Source organism: Exophiala viscosa (assembly GCF_022695815.1).
Source record: "Exophiala viscosa unplaced genomic scaffold EDD37scaffold_10, whole genome shotgun sequence".
Classification (NCBI taxonomy): Eukaryota; Fungi; Ascomycota; class Eurotiomycetes; order Chaetothyriales; family Herpotrichiellaceae; genus Exophiala; species Exophiala viscosa.
The window spans coordinates 459487-476703 of NW_026944362.1; the positions used below are offsets into that span (position 1 = coordinate 459487).

The 17217-nt window shown below is 52.5% G+C and overlaps 9 protein-coding genes across 9 annotated transcripts; 4 read left to right on the top strand and 5 right to left on the bottom strand.

Annotated features, from left to right (window-relative positions):
- Positions 1-20: 20 nt before the first annotated feature.
- Positions 21-1947, bottom strand: EDD37DRAFT_115605 (amidase). The gene is made up of 2 exons (XM_062809273.1): positions 1499-1947; positions 21-1434 (listed from the first exon to the last, which is right to left on the bottom strand). Exons 1-2 carry the CDS (start codon positions 1772-1774, stop codon positions 28-30), a joined length of 1683 nt encoding a protein of 560 aa, XP_062667296.1. The 5' UTR covers positions 1775-1947; the 3' UTR covers positions 21-27.
- Positions 1948-2456: 509 nt separating this feature from the next.
- Positions 2457-3962, top strand: EDD37DRAFT_638044 (20S proteasome subunit beta 7). The gene is made up of 3 exons (XM_062817075.1): positions 2457-2685; positions 2732-2879; positions 2932-3962. Exons 1-3 carry the CDS (start codon positions 2656-2658, stop codon positions 3540-3542), a joined length of 789 nt encoding a protein of 262 aa, XP_062667297.1. The 5' UTR covers positions 2457-2655; the 3' UTR covers positions 3543-3962.
- On the top strand, positions 3873-7624 carry EDD37DRAFT_115045 (uncharacterized protein). The gene has a single exon (XM_062809270.1). The coding sequence runs from the start codon at positions 4203-4205 to the stop codon at positions 7425-7427; it is 3225 nt and encodes a 1074-aa protein (XP_062667298.1). The 5' UTR covers positions 3873-4202; the 3' UTR covers positions 7428-7624.
- Position 7625: 1 nt separating this feature from the next.
- EDD37DRAFT_114830 (uncharacterized protein) lies at positions 7626-8785 on the top strand. The gene is made up of 4 exons (XM_062809266.1): positions 7626-7908; positions 7959-8293; positions 8353-8460; positions 8548-8785. The coding sequence occupies exons 2-4, from the start codon at positions 7969-7971 to the stop codon at positions 8595-8597; spliced, it is 483 nt and encodes a 160-aa protein (XP_062667299.1). The 5' UTR covers positions 7626-7908; positions 7959-7968; the 3' UTR covers positions 8598-8785.
- Positions 8786-9087: 302 nt separating this feature from the next.
- EDD37DRAFT_115040 (MFS transporter) lies at positions 9088-11226 on the bottom strand. The gene is made up of 4 exons (XM_062809269.1): positions 10888-11226; positions 10359-10837; positions 9963-10300; positions 9088-9907 (listed from the first exon to the last, which is right to left on the bottom strand). Exons 1-4 carry the CDS (start codon positions 11092-11094, stop codon positions 9327-9329), a joined length of 1605 nt encoding a protein of 534 aa, XP_062667300.1. The 5' UTR covers positions 11095-11226; the 3' UTR covers positions 9088-9326.
- Positions 11227-11616: 390 nt separating this feature from the next.
- On the bottom strand, positions 11617-12829 carry EDD37DRAFT_115038 (uncharacterized protein). Its single transcript, XM_062809268.1, has one exon. The coding sequence runs from the start codon at positions 12361-12363 to the stop codon at positions 11698-11700; it is 666 nt and encodes a 221-aa protein (XP_062667301.1). The 5' UTR covers positions 12364-12829; the 3' UTR covers positions 11617-11697.
- Positions 12821-13914, top strand: EDD37DRAFT_114799 (putative 2-hydroxychromene-2-carboxylate isomerase). Its single transcript, XM_062809264.1, has 2 exons — positions 12821-13131; positions 13303-13914. Exons 1-2 carry the CDS (start codon positions 13057-13059, stop codon positions 13891-13893), a joined length of 666 nt encoding a protein of 221 aa, XP_062667302.1. The 5' UTR covers positions 12821-13056; the 3' UTR covers positions 13894-13914.
- EDD37DRAFT_114889 (cobalamin biosynthesis protein CobW) lies at positions 13915-15214 on the bottom strand. Its single transcript, XM_062809267.1, has 2 exons — positions 15029-15214; positions 13915-14973 (listed from the first exon to the last, which is right to left on the bottom strand). Exons 1-2 carry the CDS (start codon positions 15125-15127, stop codon positions 13936-13938), a joined length of 1137 nt encoding a protein of 378 aa, XP_062667303.1. The 5' UTR covers positions 15128-15214; the 3' UTR covers positions 13915-13935.
- Positions 15215-15413: 199 nt separating this feature from the next.
- On the bottom strand, positions 15414-16778 carry EDD37DRAFT_568489 (PAP2 domain protein; the record flags this gene model as incomplete). The annotated part of the gene is made up of 3 exons (XM_062814190.1): positions 15414-16123; positions 16175-16635; positions 16684-16778. The coding sequence occupies 3 exons, from the start codon at positions 16776-16778 to the stop codon at positions 15414-15416; spliced, it is 1266 nt and encodes a 421-aa protein (XP_062667304.1).
- Positions 16779-17217: the final 439 nt, after the last annotated feature.

Sequence of the window (17217 nt, forward strand, 5' to 3'; positions counted from 1 at the left end):
AAGTTTTGATATTCTCCGAGCTCGGTTCTACTTGAATGACTCCAATGGCAAATGGCCAACCGACTTCTGGATGAACTCCATAGCCTCAAACACCTTCTCATCGTCATATCTCCTGCCCACAAGCTGGAGCGACACCGGCGCATCAACATACTTCTCCGGCTCATACAACTTGTAGTTGAACTCGTCCTTCGCGTTCAGTGGCTGATAGCCTGTCTCCACGGGATCCTTCTTGGGGTCGACCTGCGTCACTGGAAAGATCATGGCCGGATAATCAAGCAGGTTCCACTGTGCAGTGTAACCCCAGTACCTAGACTGATTCAGAGGCGGAGCCGCACCGGGTCCAACGGGACAAAGGATGACATCGACAGGATAGCCGTCCTGCGCTGTCTCGTTCCACGCCTTCGCGTATTCCTTGCGATACTCGTCGCGCTTGACTGTTCGTTGCCACACTTCGGAAATGGTGAATTCCCTGTCCGGCACCTGTGGTTGCTCCTTGATGATGAACTCGGTTAAGGGCAGCCAAGGCTCTCCGCTTGACGCAAGTGCCTCTTTCTCCTGCTTTGCTCCGTCGCAGAAGTACAATGCTGAAATGACATCCCATGCCAGATCGTGTTTGTAAGGTTTCCAATCGACCAGTTCGACCTCTGGTATCGATTTGAGCTTTGCGGTCAAGTCCTGGATGGCTCGAATTACAGGCGGATGTGGTTTCACCACACCATCGCTCCAGATGATGCCAATTTTCAGTTTCTTCTTCCCGTCCGGTTTGGTGAGGTAGCTTTCCTTGGGCGGGTATGTCCAAGGCATAGGGAGGAGTGCTGGGTCCGTCAGCCAAGGCTTTTGATCAATCAGAGTCTTCATGAAGACGTGGCAGCCTTCAAAGCTGGCGCTCATTGGACCGACGACTGCAACAATCTGCTCTGATCCCGCCATGGGCGCCGTCATGCCACCCATGGGCAGACGGTAAGAAGTCGGTTTGAAGCCCCAGATACCGTTGTTGGCGGACGGCGCGCGGATGCTCCCTCCGATATCAGTGCCAATACCCAAGCAACTGCCTTTCAGAGCGATCAGGACTCCTTCTCCGCCAGAACTACCCCCGGAGGTCAAGTTGCGATTATAAGGGTTGACAGTCACGCCGTAGAGATTGTTTGCGGTTTCGAGATGCATCAGACACTGCGGCTGTGTGGTTCGGACATAGAGCACGCATCCAGCATTTTGAAGAAGTTGGATGATGTGGGCATCTTCTTTACCAACGTGGTCCCACCAGCTGACGAAACCACCGTTGAGACCAAGGCCCTTCATTCCAATATGCTCCTTGACACTGATAGGAAGGCCATGGAGAGGCCCTATCGGTTTCTTATTGGTTTTGAGATACTCATCGAGATATGTCGCTCGCTCAATGGCGGCTTTGGGTAGAACTTCCGTGACGCAGTTCGCCTAAGCAGCATACTATGTCAGTGCTTCGCTAATGTCGGCGTTGGTCATCGGAGCTTGAGCATACCAACGTTTGAGCGATACCTGCCCTTCGAAGAAATGCTGTAACGACTTCGACGCTACTCAGCTGTCCTGAAGCTAGCGATCGCAACAGCTCCTCTGGAGGGCTTTCGGTGATATTGAGCTCGGCCTCTCCCAGCAACTTTCTCGGGATAGATGTCGTATTCAACGGTATTTCAGCATGGCTAGGTACATCTGGAATGGCAGGTTTAATGTCCGCAATGGACTTGGCCCGTAGATCCTGAGCAATTTGTGCTACGTCCTGCCACGGTGCTTTGACCATCTTGGAAGAAGTTTTGAATGAAAGCAACGTGGAAGGATTAGGTGTGAAACAGTGGCAACAAAGCTGAGAACCAAGCTGAGAAGAAATGGGCACAATACCTGTACGATAAGAAGGCTTGACCTTACCTATAAGACAACGTTGGCCAGGTTAATGCAGCGTCGAAATCAGAAGCCACTAACACAGCAAAGTAATGATTCGATGGACGTACGTTACCATAGAAGCCAATGGCATGCTTTTACGAGAAGTAGCCCAAAGTCCTCAACGAAGGCTTATCTTGGTTTCCTCATCGAGCCAACTGATAATGTGTACCTAGGTAGCTTTGTGGGGCTCAATGGAGATGGCCGCCGTTGCGGTTGACGTTGATAGTGGTATGCGACTTATGACTGCGACTCAATTGTCTTAGTGTCTCTACAAAATTCGCACCGGTGACAGACGAAATGTCGTCAAGGGGCTGATCCGCCAAGCAGGCATTTGATGGTAGCATTTGGATCGCTATCCGCAACCCCTCTCAAACGCCCGAAACAACATCGTCTAGACGGTGTGGCCGTGGCGTTGCATACCTAGAGATGTTGATGACTGGATTCATAGCCATAATATCAGTAAGGCGACGCAGTCGACATCGCACGTGGACATGTTGACGTTGGAAGATTGACCGCCGAAAAGCCTCCACGCTTCACCTTTCAGCCTCGTCCGATTACATAAGTGATGGCACGTGACAGGCTGCACCTCTTGACGCGGCAGCACTTGACCGATTGTGTCGCTTCCCATCTAGGTACAAGTCTTCAACACCACAACCTCGCCTTCTGCACACCCACGAAGTGAAAAAGCCGGCGCTGATATTCCTCGGTCTACCATTCCTTGAAGTTTCCAGATCCTGCAACATGAATCACTACCCTCAAGCTTGGGGCAGGGTGAGTCTCCTCCCTCATCCTTGCGGCCACGGCTAACGCTGGACAGCCTCGAGATGATGTCTACGGTCCTTACGATTCCTCCTACCTCCAGACCTCGATGCCCAAGACTCACACCCAATCCCCCGCAGTCACTGGAACGTCAGTGCTAGGTGTCAAGTTCAAGGATGGTGTTGTCATTGCCGCAGACAACCTGGGTATGCTACTCATCTCTTCCTTCGAATACAGGTGACTGACACCTTCGTGTAGCTTCTTACGGATCTCTGGCACGATTTACGGACGTGAAGCGTCTAAGAACATTTCCTCCCAACACAGTAATCGGGTTCGGCGGCGATGTGTCAGACATGCAATATCTCGACCGGTTACTCCAGTCTCTAGACATTCGCGAGAACTATCTCTCTTCAGAAGGACATACCCTCAATGCGCGGAATTTACACACATATATGTCCAAAGTCATGTATAAGCGGAGAAGCGACTTCAATCCATTGTGGAATATGATGCTCGTGGCTGGTCTGGACGAGGATGAGAAGCCTTTCCTGGCAAGCGTCGACCTGTTGGGCACGACCTTCTCAAGCCCGACCTTGGCCACCGGTTTTGGCGCGCATTTAGCCCAGCCGCTGCTGCGAAAATTGATGCCGGAGGACGAAGCGAGTGTGAAGAATGTAACGCAAGAGGAGGCTGTCGAAGCTGTCAAGGCGTGCATGAAGGTTCTGTTCTACCGAGATGCAAGGAGTATGGACAAATACAGCATTGCGGTGATTACCAAAGACGGTGTCGCATTGAAGGAGGACGAGAAGCTTGAAAACCAGAGCTGGGCATTTGCGGATCAGATTCGGGGCTATGGTACACAGACTCAATAGACCATGGCGGAGAATGATCCAAGGTACGCGATATGTACGAGTTGCATCGACCATTCTGGGCGTCATGGCGTTGAGCGAAGGGGAGTCTTGCGACTTGACGTTGTGAAGACAATGGGGCTGTCTTGGGGCTTTGTCTACAGGCAATATCCACCAACTGTGTTGGTGGCTCCAAGACGTATATGTTACCTAGTGATGAATCAAGAGTCACCAATGGTGCATATGCAGACTCCAAGCCATTCTTGCGGAAAGCTGAGAGTCTAGATTGCCCTATTCGACAAGGAGAATTGGTCAGCCTTGCGGTAGTGACTCAAAAAGCCATCGGGTCGTTTGCGGCAATGACGCGCCGATGTGGAATTTCGGGAAACTTTCAGAAAGTCGCAGCGCCACAGCGAAGTTCAATGACTGATCACCTACCTTTACATTGTATTACTCTCAGAAAACTATTAAACGCTTCCTCATTCAATCTCTCTTTCAGCGGTCACCTTTCACTCTGCATTTGCTTATAACGTTCAGAGGGCTGTTTTTTTGAAGCCCTCCATTTTCCTTGACTCTACCGTCTTAGATTTAGTTCGCCTCGTTATCTCGGCCCCTACTTCACATCCTGCCTCCGCCACATTGCGTTCGACTGCCCAAAGCCTGTATCGAGGAGACAGTAATACCATGGAGGCTACTACAGTGTCTCAGACCCCTGGTCCGAGCAATAGAGGACAAAGACATAGAAGAAGAGGAAACCATTCAAGAGCACAGCCACCGAACAGTCAACTCTCGACGCCACCAGTCCGAAATGCTGGGTCTAGGCCGTTTGGCGGACAACTCACACAACTCCAAGCTGAGGCTCCAGTGTTTGTGCCTGCGTCTGTATCACCTGCGTCTTCTATTACCTCTCAAGCGAGACCCCCGAAACCGCCACGACAAGGTCGAAAACCGCCTCCCCACCATCCACCGCAATCTCAACCCAGGAGAGGCTCTCTGTCCAGGTCTACAGCGCCCGACATCGCCACTCGCATTCATGAGGACGTATCCAATGGCGTTTACGAGTGTGCTATCTGCACGAGCGAGATCACTCGACAATCCCAGGTCTGGTCATGTCGAACCTGCTGGACATTGTTTCATATTGGGTGCATAAAGAGGTGGTCCAAAAACGAAGGTTCAGCGGTACATCGTCCCGCAGGTCAGGAGGAGGACGGTCCAGCAGTAGGAAAGCAGTGGAGGTGTCCGGGCTGCAACTTGCCCAAAGACACGACCCCATCTGCATATACCTGCTGGTGCGAGAAAGAGTTGGATCCCAAGTCAATTACCGGTCTACCGCCACATTCATGCGGGCAAACCTGCGGTCGCGAACGAACCGTCCCCAAACCATGTCCACATCCCTGCGATTTGCTATGTCATGCTGGACCGTGTCCGCCCTGCTCAGCAATGGGACCATCCCAGAGCTGCTTTTGTGGCAAACAAGAAACGAGACGACGTTGCATTGAGACGAACTATGAGATAGGCTGGAGCTGTGGCTCTATCTGTGGGGATATGATGCCTTGCGGGGAGCATACATGTCAAAGACCTTGTCATGAAGGTCTTTGTGGTGCTTGTACCGTGGAGATAGATGCCCGTTGCTATTGCGGCAAGGTGGAGAAGATGATTCAATGCAACGACAGGGACGAAGAGAAAGAGAGCTCGGATTGGACTGGATGCTTCGACTGTGGTCAGATGTGCGAGAGATCAATGGACTGCGGCATCCACCGCTGTGAGAAACCTTGCCATCCTCAAGATGCTACAATACCGCATTGCCCACAATCCGTGGACGTGGTCAAGTGTTGTCCTTGTGGAAAGACCGCTCTTGCCGATTTAGATATTGAGCCCCGGAAGGCGTGTACCGACCCTATCCCAACCTGCCAGAAGCAATGTGGACGAGTGTTGCCATGCGGACACGAATGCAGGCAAACCTGTCATCTCGGAGAATGCGAGCCTTGCATGCTGGAGATTTCCACCACATGTCGATGCGGTCGCAACTCATTCGATGTCATCTGTAACGAAGCATCACAGGATCCTCCGCAGTGTGCCCGCATCTGCAAAGCAAATCTGAGCTGTGGCCGCCACGAGTGTGGCCAAAAATGCTGTACCGGAGAAAAGAAGGCAGCCGAGCGTCAAGCTACCAAACGGAAGCTGAAACCAGTCGGAACAGCTCTCAGGATATTTGATGAGAATATTGAGGCAGAGCATATTTGCACGCGTCCCTGTGGACGCACCCTCAAATGTGGCAACCACCGTTGCCCGGATCTATGTCATCGAGGACCATGTGGCAGCTGCAAAGAGGCCATATTTGACGACATCTCTTGTGCATGTGGTAGGACTGTACTGCAGGCGCCTCTGCCGTGCGGGACACGGCCACCACCATGCAACTTTCCATGCAATCGAAGCAAGGATTGCGGTCATCCTCAGGTGGCACATAGTTGTCATCTGGATGACGAAGAATGCCCGAAGTGTCCATTCTTGACTGAGAAAGAGTGTCTTTGCGGCAAAAAGACCTTGAAGAATCAACCCTGCTGGCGGGCTGATGTGCTTTGCGGATTGGTATGTGGGAAGACTCTAAAATGTGGCTCACACACCTGCCGCAAGACTTGTCACAGACTGGGAGAATGTGAGGATGCTCATCTACACTGTCAACAAGAGTGTGGCAAGGCAAAGAAGAGTTGTGGGCATCCTTGTGAACAGCCATGCCATGCTCCATCTGCTTGCAAGGAAGAGAAACCATGTCCATTCAAGGTCATGATCACGTGTGACTGTCAACGAAAGAAGGAAGAGGTGAGATGCAATGCTCGAGCTAGTGTGCCAGAACATGCGGGTCGACAGAACTCGCTCAAGTGCGATGATGAATGTGCGAGGTTGGAAAGGAACAGGAATCTCGCACTTGCTCTGCATATCTCGGACGACCACACCGACGATCACGTCCCGTACTCGACAACTACTCTCAAGATGTATCTCGAAGACGTGGCCTGGGCCCATAAGCAGGAGGAAGAGCTTAGGCTGTTTGCGGCGGATGACACTCAAAAGAGGTATCGATTCAAGCCCATGAAAAGTCGTCAACGAGCATTCATACATAGCCTGACAGAAGACTTTGGGTTCGATGGAGAAAGCCTGGATCCGGAACCGCATCGACATGTGCTTGTTTTCAAAACACCAAAGTTTGTTGCTGCACCTATGAAGACGTTAGCACAAGCCTTCAGAATCAAGCGGGCTCAACTAAATGTCGCTGCTCCCGTCCAGGCGACACCAGAACGCAAAGCAGACGAAGTCAAACATGAATACAACGGACTCCTGCTCACTAAGCCGAAGTTTGCACTGACCGAAGATGAGCTGCGACCTTTGGTGAAGAAGGCAGCACCGACTACCGAGTTTGACATTTCCTTCCTGCCCAATGACGAAGGGGTTGCGTTGCTGCCGGCGATGCCTTGGGAAACACCGGAACAGTTAGTCACCTTACTCACGAGTTTGCAACCCAGTGTTGCCGGCGAAATCTCCAAGCACAATCTAGCAGCATCGACCGTGCTCTGTCAATTTGATACCATTGGTCTTGAGCCTAGCATTGTTGCGCAACAGGGGAAGCCTACAAATGCACTTACGAATGGATGGTCGCAAGTCGCGGCAAAGAAGTCGGCGCCTATGCAAGTACCCCACGTCAAGCCCGTTGGACAACGACCGGTATATACCGTACTAGGTAGTCGACTGGCGGAAGCCAAGAGAAAGAAGCAGGAAAACGAGCAGCAGCTGCGAAAGAAAGCGCAGGAACCGGTGGTGGATGATTGGGAGAAGGAGATTGATCAGGAGGAAAGCGACGAGGCTGAGAGGAGAGGTAGTGAGGAGAGTGTCAGTAAGGATAGCGAGGGCGAGTAAGACTGACCAACTATCGGCACGATGGGATGCAGAAAACTAGGGCTTTCGCTTCAGCTGCCAGGAAAGCACCGCAAGATCTCCTGAGGCAATGGAAGTCACAATATCTACTGACAGAAAGACACCCTCGACACCTTCCAGCTGAACAAGACCTCTGACTACTTCATTGTTGATATTTAATGCCCCCCTCGTGCTTGCGTGCTTTGACCCAATGCTCCTTCCTGTGGTATTTTGTATCACTTCCACCCTCAGATGAACGCTTGTTAACCAAGTGACCAAGTCTCACAATCCACTCCATATGTTACAGCCAAGCGACTTGGCTGCATTGTGTCAAACTCAGTCTCATCATTCACGTACACCTCACCACAGTCATCGTGTCACTCGTCTAGTGCAACTCAGGCTGTCACTTAGCCCATCGTGAATCGTTCTTACATTCGTGACTCTATTTCATTTCTCCTTTCCTGCATCCTTTCTCAATTCCTTCGTACTCACGTACTTCAGCAGACTTCTATCTCATCATTGACACACTGACAGCTCACCAATCATGGATCAACTTCGAGGTGCCATCAACAGCTTCGCCGGCGGCAACAACAACCAACAGAACCCACAGCACGGCGGTCAGACTACCTCCTCGGGCGGTGGTAACGTCCTAGGCGGCACGGACAATGGACAATATCCCCAGCAGACCGGCCAAGGCACTTTTGGCGGCAGCATGGACAACAACGGACGCACTGCACAGCAGACTGGTCAAGGCACTTCTGGTGGTGGTGGTGGCGGCGGCAACTTTCTCGGCGGCTTAGGCAACAAGCTCAACGCTGCCGCTGGCGGTGGACCAACAAGTGAGAAGAATGAGGACATGCTTGACAAAGGTGACTTCCACAACTTCATACGATGAGATGATTTTGTGCTGACAAAAGACTGAATACAGGCATCGACTACGTTCAAGAGAAGTTCCTTGGTCAAGGTCCTCAAAACAACGAGTCGGCCGCTGAACAAATGAAGGACGAGCAGATCAGTGACTTCATCCGGAGCAAGTGTGAGTCTTCTGATACCTCGTGGACATGGTGTCTCCACCACGGTAGTCAGTACGATACAGTATGCTGACCATGATGGTGAAACGCAGACAAGTCAACCACGGGCTCTGATTTCCCTATCCAAGACAAGTCCCGTTAGTAGCTACTTAGAGCCAACATGACGAGTCGGGTCGACCGAGAGCGAGGATGAATGACGCAGCCAACATCGGTCGATGCTGCAACCAAGATCTGCATGGATGACTGAGCCAGTCGGTGGAGAAAAGCTCGTGTATCGTGGTGGGAGCTGGACTAAGGAGCAAGAGCACTCATATGACAGTGCTATGAACCGAGAGCAGGCGTGCACGAAAGGGGATTGGCCGGTAACGCTGATATCGGCAGAGGCACCTAGCATAGTATTGATAACGGGCAGTCCAGACTCCAGTGGTCCTAGTACTCAACCTTAGGCCCCTGGCAACATCAGGAATACATCTACCTTCATCCGAAAGAAGCACGCAGATCCCGTGAACGGGCGTTCATGGCACTGCATATCGAGTCCCTTCGACCGGGTGGGAGGCAAGTCTTGGTTCGTGCTGGGGATACATTTGCAGACTACTCCCATTTTCTCTATGTACAATCTCCCCTCATCAACAAATTTTGCCCAGGTCAGTCATTCATTGAAAGGGGCCCAGACCCAGCTGCCCATAGACCTTGTTGGCTGTGTACCTGCAAGCTCGACCGCTGCTATAATGGTGTTTCTCATTCCACAGTTACCGACTTTTCCAGTCATGTCATTGCTGCCATCATCTGTTCCGTTTCGCAACACCGATGTATCGCTCTTACGTCACGTCCTACCACCAGCATCTCAAATTCCCCCTTTGAGGGCCTCCATCTACTCGTCGTCCTGCACGTCGATGACGGTCTTCTTCCACTTGCGCGCCTGGACCCTGCGCTTGAACAGGATGTCGATCTCGCGGTACGACCGGTGCTTCATCTCGGGGAGCCAGATCCACGCCATGACCGAGCAGACAAAAGCAGTGCCGGCCCAGACGTAGCCACACTTGCCGCCGAGGTTTCCCTGGTCAGGGTTGAGCATGTAGCTGGCCAGGAAGATGCAAGGAATGTTGATTGCGTAGTAGGCACCACGTCCGATACCGGTTGTTAATGGCCTGAGACGGATGGAAGACGTCTCTCCGATGATGACCCACGAGGCCGGGGCGGGGCCCAGGCAGAACAGGACCGAGACGATGAGGCCGAGTGACGCCTGCGCCTGAGTCGCCGCATGGCCGCCGCCGACCGAAGCCGCGATACCGAGGCAGACCAGAAACCCGCAATTGATGAACGAACCCCAGACGTAGATGGTGCGTCGGCCGAGGTACGTGGTAAGGACCCAAGAGAGCATGACCATGATCCACTGGAGGGCGGAAGTGATGAGACCGAGGGCGAATGCGGTATTATCGGCCATGCCGGCCTCTACGCTTTTGTGTCAGTCTGTTAAAAGGTGGCAAGGGGGGTGTGGGAAACTCACGCTGGAAAAAGTAGACTGCCTGGTTGGCGATCAAGTTGCCCGTCAGGTTCTGAGCCGCGTACACACCACACACGATGAGCGTGCGGTAGCGATCGGTGCCTTTCCACAGTTCGATGAGACTGGGTTTCTTCTCCGTTTTCTCAAGCTCGATCGTGCGACGCATCATCGCGACCGAGTCTGCGGGGTTGGCATTCGCGCTCGAGCGTCCGAGACGTATAACCGACTTCTCGGCCTCGGCGAGACGGCCCTTGCGCACCAGCCACCAGGGGGATTCGGGCGCGAAGAAGAGGAGGATGGCGAGAGGGGTCGGAAACAGCCACTGCAGGGCAATGGGAACTCTTGGTAATGGTGTTAGCACAGTGACTCTCTATCAGAGCTGCGGGAGGCATAACGAACCTATACGCTTCATCGCTGTCCTTGGATTGGTAGTGATAGGTGATGCCACCCACAATGATCGACCCGATAGCCCAGAACATCTGCAACATCTGTGTCGCAGGAGCTCTCAATCTTAGCGGTACTATCTCGCTGCAGTAGGCGGGTGCATTGGCGATGAAAATACCCCAGGGAATGCCTTCGAGAATTTGGGACAGCAGAAAAACTCCCTGGGTGTTGGCGAAATAAAAGATGAAGATGAAGCCGTTCAAGGCAATGAGACCGCCAATGGTTGCCCATCGGTACCCGATCCAGCTGGTGATGGGACCCGCCAGGAAGACGCCGATGAATGCACCAACTGGTCCACCACACTGGAAGGTTGACTGCCAGGAAGCCTCGATGAGCCACTTATCTTGCGCGGCGTTATATACGCCGTAATTCTTGGCGAATCTGGCCGTGGCTATGAAGTTGCCCATCAGAAAGACACAGTACGACTCCATAATCTGTTTGGCGGTCAGAGGAATGCGCTGGCAACTGCTGGGCCGGAACTCACAATGGTGGCCGACATGACGAATGCCCACCAGCTGGCAGCGGGGTAGGCTCGGACAGCCTCTAGCACAGTCATGTTGTGTTCGGCGTTCTCTGCATCGATCGCGCCCGCCCTGTTGAAGTCGAGCTTCTCGCCGCCATTGTGGACATGCTCGACCTGGGGCTGTGGCTGTGCCTCGATCTCCGAGGAGGAGAGGGGCTTCTCTGCCATGTTGACTGGTATTTTGCCCGTCGTATCAGTGGGAATGGGAGTAGGGGGGACAACGATGAGAGAAAGTTCTTGATAGAACAAACTCTCTGTAGCCTTTTCGGTATAAGAAGACAGTGAAGAAGTCGACGATCAGTGCTACCGTGCCCTGCTTTATGTACTGCTCATGGGCCCCTTTCTGGAGGAGATCCGCCTGGGGTCACATTGCGGGCGATAGGCGGGCAACAGGCTAAAAACGTGGAGGGTAGTACCTTGTACGTGCGGAGTACTATGATAGTTGATGGGATAGCGGCACACCCAGCGGGTCAATGGACAGCAAGTCTATGTCGTTTAGTTGAATTGATCGCTCGAACTGGGCAGATTTCCGGAGGGTGGCCTCATGATTGGTTCGCCACATAGCAATACTCGGTCCGAGATGCTGCGACAATGGGGACCAGCTCGACATGACAGCATGCACATGGAAGATCCCAAGGGTTGCTGATCCCAGATAAGCCGAGAAAAAGCCAAAATGAGTATGCTTTTATAGACGTCCCTTCGTCTTAGAACTTGGACATGACCAGATATGATCGACTCAGCATCTGGGAGATGATTTGCCGTTGAACAAGGTCAACAACATAACTTACTAGAACGGCCTTTTCCACGGAGATGGCTGTCAGCATGCGCCTTCCAGTAAGGCCAATGTCTAGGACAACGTAAAGAAGTGGTCCCGAGCAAGAGTCGCGCTTGATGAAGCCTGCATTGTGAGCGGCCTGTTGCATGACGCGTACCCTGGCACTGGCATGTCGAGGTCCTTCTGTCATTTTGGACTTGGACGAGTGACCCTTCCTCGGAGGTTACACTGAAAGCGGTGTGGATAGTCTGGAGGACCACCGGTATCATGCCGAAAGTGGTTAGAGTCCGTGTGTGATAGACCGCCGGCCTGCCAAATGGCCTTTGAATTGTGTGGGGATCTTGTGTGGACGTAAAACCAGCATCTGGAAATGACCACCACAGTAGTCCTGCGGGGATCATGGTGGACGCCTCGTAAGATCGGCATGAGTAGGGTATGCGTGGAGTGACAGGGTGGTTGGAAAGCTTCAACCAGGTATTTGCTGGTCGCTTGAAGATTGTCCGGCAGCCCTCACCACGGTATAATGTATTCTTGCGTTCCAGAGAGTTCATGGTAAGGCAAAGCTTGTTCTCACATGTTCTTTCATGCATGAGGGTCGCGTGGAATGACCAGGTGGCCACGATATTAATAATTGAGCATCCAGATCTTTGTGTTCTCCGCATTTCAAAGTCCTGGAGCCGTCGTCAAGATTGCTGTAGTGGGCGGGCCCGATACCGCGCCGAGATAGAGCTTCACGTGAGCTGACACTTTGTACCTCGGCTCTGGACTTTGAGTTGGACGTCTCCCACAAAGGTGAGTGTCTTTGGATCTTGCACATACAGGTTCTTCCAGTTATACTGTTCCTGTTGAAAACCCGGTGAGAATCTCGAGATCGTGTAAACATACAGATCGGAACAGGGAGTGAGAAGTGGAAATCGATTAGGTTTCTTCGAAGAGGCTGGAATTCATTACCCCGGCAGAAATCGTGCCGAAGAGCTAATTCGCATCGACCATCTTGATTCTCGACCCTGAGGAACAGCTGCCAGTTGGATCAGACGCGCATCACGCCATCGCGACAAGGAGAAAGTGGACATGATAGTGACACCGAATTGATATCGAATCACCATCACGATCACTGGCGCGATCTGGGTCCTGAAACCTGGAGTAAAAGATCCTGATTACTCAACTCGCCCTCACCCCTTGACTAACACAGCCTCGCCGCTGTTGTGCGTTGGAAACCGAAGCAACCTATCGGATCGAGCGCCGCTGCATCAATCAAGCAGATCCAGCCTGGTCTCGTGGAGACAAGCACGAGCGGCAACATCAGCAGTGCCAAAAGCGTAAGATACGGGAGCAAGGTTCACAAGGTCGAAATAATGGGCGGCCCCAAGATCACACTCTACGTCGATGTTATCAGTCCCTTTGCCTATCTGGCATATTATGTGCTGAGGGTAAGTACGACGTACTGCATGACCTGCTTGGTTACAACTTCCTCGCACACGTTTTACGTCTCTACCCATGCCTTCTATTGCTCTTTCGTTGGGGGTTCTCCCTCTAAATATCCGTTAGCACTTCCCGCTTTGGTGGCGGTGTCTCTGTCCCTGACCTAGCCTCTTCAATAGCATCATCCCATATTTCGCCCTGTCACGATAACATACAAACCCATCCTTCTCGGCGGACTTATGAAATCCTGCGACAACCGCGCTCCGATCGAAATCCGTAACAAAGACAAATGGATTCATGTTGAGCGTCTGCGCTGGGCACACCAATTCCATGTCCCCATGTCCAAAAAGGGGCCTGACAACTTCCCCTTCCCAACACTACACGTCCAGCGCTTCCTGACGGCGCTGCATGTCACATATCCGGACAAACTCACTCTGGCTCTCGACACGCTCTATGCAAGTCTCTGGACCGAGCCGAGCGAATCAAAGATTGCCGACCCCAAGGTCTTCGGACCGATATTGGAGAAAGCGCTGGGCAAAGATGTCGTGAGCGAGTGTATCGCCAAGATGGGCGATGCGGATGTTAAGAAGCAGCTCGTCGCATCGACCGAGCAGGCTTTCGCGGATGGCGCGTTTGGATTGCCGTGGTTCCACTGCGAGAACGCCAGTGGTCAGGTCGAAGGGTTTTGGGGGTTTGATCATCTTGGCCAGGTGGTGAGGTTCCTTGAGTTGGATGATGGTGGAAAGGGGGAGATCAGGGCCCTTTTGTAGCCCGGACTGACTGCATACTTCGCATGCTTTATTGAACGCCGTTCATCCAATCTTTGAGATCTTCAAGACGGCCTTCTCTTCCGTATCATCCTCTCCCTCTAAAGCAATGGTGTCGCCCTTCTCCAACCTCCGTATCCACTTGGTGGATTCTCCTCTCGCCAGAATAAATGTCAATCTGGCGCTTGCATTCTCCATGGCCTTGAAAGCTTCGCCCGGGAGAGGTGTATAGGCCCATCGACCGAACGCCCAATTTAGAACGTACAGGCTCTGGCCCTCGGCATCGACTGCAATGCTTGGCTTTCGAGCGCCAGTAGAGTCGGGCGGAGGCTTCGACGACAAGACAAGACCTTTGATGCGATAGACTTCGTCTTTCGGGGCAGAGAGGAGCAAATCTTCGAACGAGTCGAGGACAACACCCTGCGGCGGTTTGGACGTGTCCTGATTGTGCACGACGACACTGAGGACTTCGACTTCTTCTTGATGACGCTCGTGTGAATGTCCGTGGCCATTGGAATGGTGGTGCGTATGTTCGTCGTTGATCTCGATGGCTTCTCGCAGACCTTGTGATCGGACCATAGCCCCATCAATGCCCATTACTAGTTCGACATCGACCCAACCTTTGTCACTTTTGACCCAGGCGACTTGCACTTCAAGATCGCCTACACGGTCAAGGGCTTCATCGAACTTGCGTTCATCGACGAGCTCCCACTTGTTGAACACAATCAGGTCGGTGTACTTGGCTTGCATTTTTGCGGTGTAGCTCGTGTCATCGTAGCCCTTCCAGTTCTCGACGTCGATGACGCTGATCACGCCGTCCAGAGAGAAGGTTCCTGGATGCTCGCGCGCGACCCGGTTGACCTCCATGGCTAGTGTGGCGGGAAAAGCAGAGCCCGAAGTCTCAATGATGATTCTGCTGGGACTGACAGAGTCTCGGAGTTGGAAGAGAGCATCATTCAGCTGGCCGACCAAGTTGCAGCAGATGCAGCCATTGAGAAGCTCACGGACGCCGGATATTGAGGCTGAGCCAGCTAGTTGGGAATCAACGGCTACATCGCCGAATTCGTTCTTGAGCAGGGCGAGCTATAGTCTGGTCAGGTTGGGTGGGCTAGGTTATGTCTGGAGATGAGAGACTTACTTTGTAATCCTTGGGTAATTGAGGAATGAGATTTAGTATAAGTGTTGTCTTCCCCGCCCCAAGGAAGCCCGTTATAATTGTCACCGGGATTGGCGCCATGATTTACAACTTGGTGAATGGCGGTGATGAGGTTGATGCGTATCTCGGAGCAATGCTGAATTTTGTGAGGGAGATGGAGAGACGTCATAAAAGGAGAGATGATTTTCCACGGTAGAAATGGTCAAGCACGTGACTTGAGTATTGACAAGAAATCGGTGATGAGAGCAGAATCCCATTACGATTCAATGGGACAAAGAGATGGTTACTCAATGTGGAGAACTACGCTATGCTCGCTGTCATAGACACCCTTCCCGCTATGTAGAACAAAAGCTCCCATGTTAAGATATCAACCACCCAAACCAGACGGCTGCAGTGGCTTCCTCGACGCGAATTCATCTTCATCGTCAGTTCCGCCGGCTTCAGGTTCGGGACTGGAGCCTGCATATCCTGCTCTAGTACGGCGATTCTGCTCCATCTGCTGTCGGAATGCATTGTCAGTATGCTGGAGAGGGCCAGGTGGTTGTTGACCCAGTTGATAGCCTGCTTCCACATCCATGTCAAGTGACGGCGTGATAGAGTGTGACTGAAAGTCCTGCCTGGGCGCGCGAGTCTGCAGATTTCTGCCTGTCATTTCATAGCTAGATGTTTGGTTGATATCTGCGGGAACTCTATCATGCAGAACCTCAAGTGTGTCACTGTCAATCAGGACTTTGCCAGGCACGGGTCGTCTGACAGGCGTGCCCCAGATCCTCATCGGGTATGCCCGTCCTTTCTCCCACACATGACTGACGGGTGGGAAGTACTGGCGGTAAGATCCCCACGCGCATAGGATGCCGAGAGCTGAACCGAAGAGGACATCAAATGGATGGTGGCGGGCGTCCATAATACGTGACATCGCAATGCACGAGGCGGCCAAGGTAGGGACGAGGACGATGCAGGTGCGCCAAACCTCGCCCTTTTGGTCGAGAACGTGTAGTTTGGCTGCCAGATATAGCGATAGGTAAAACAGCCCCGCAAATGATGATGAAGAGTGGCCGGAGGGAAAGGATCGGAACCCTTGAGGGGTAGTCAGAAACTACCTGCAATGGGAGTCTGCCTGAAGCTTACCATCCTGCATAATTGCAGCATCTGTCTGCGTGCATATCGCCTTAGTGACAAGACCATATGGCACACCGTCAGCCGAACCAGGTCCTGGTTGGCATCGGTCAATGAGGTCAGGACGGGGCCTGCCACAGAGATTCTTGAGAGTGCCAGTGATGACGAAGGCGGCTCCTTGGGCCAGGAGGAGGCCTAGCCAGCCACAGTGGAGCTCCCATAGTCGATCGCTGAAGCTGTATCTGGACCGCTTGCGGGTGGTGCCACGGTAATGAGAAAAGAGGCCGTCGATGAAGAGGCTGTAGACGGCAATGACCACAGCTGGGAAGAGGCCCGAAATGATGAGGGCGAGCTGTATGGGTACTCTTTCGTGAATGGCGTAGGGATACTGAATGTAGATGTTGTTCAGAGAGAAGTGCTGGGCGAAAGGCGTGACGAGCTTGTCGAGAAAGCCATAGATGACGGCTAGAATTCTGTCGCATTGTCAGACTGTGCGACAGAGAACATCTCAGGCCACTTACATGATTATCAAATAGTCGATGATGTACGATACGACTGCTCGAACAGGGAGACGGTGTTCCGAGGGTGTATTCAGGCGACCTCTTAGCCAGTCCATACTGACTTTCATATTTAGTCCTCGTGCTTGCGATTCCGTGCAGAATCAGTGTATCCGCCACAACAAGAAAGCATGTCCGGAATCCAGTCAAACAAAGGTCGACGTGGTGTCGTGTGCTCGCACGACAAAAAGGGAGAAAGAACTTTTCCGTCAGGTATGTCACGATCCGAGTCCGATTGGCGAGACCTGGCATGCAATCGACCTGCCGAGCATCTTCAACACTGATTAGTGGTGGCCTGCACTTCAGCCAAGTCGGAGTGAGGCTGTGTGAAACAGAAGAACAAAGAACTGTTGTGGATGTTGACCGTTTCCGGGCAGCAATCTGACTCAGCTCTGCAGGTCCAGTCCCATTTGTGAACGTTTTGCGGAGGTCGTATATATACCTACCTAGATAGCAGCTTGAAAGCTTGATCCTTTTGTGCTTTCACCTTTCTTGTCA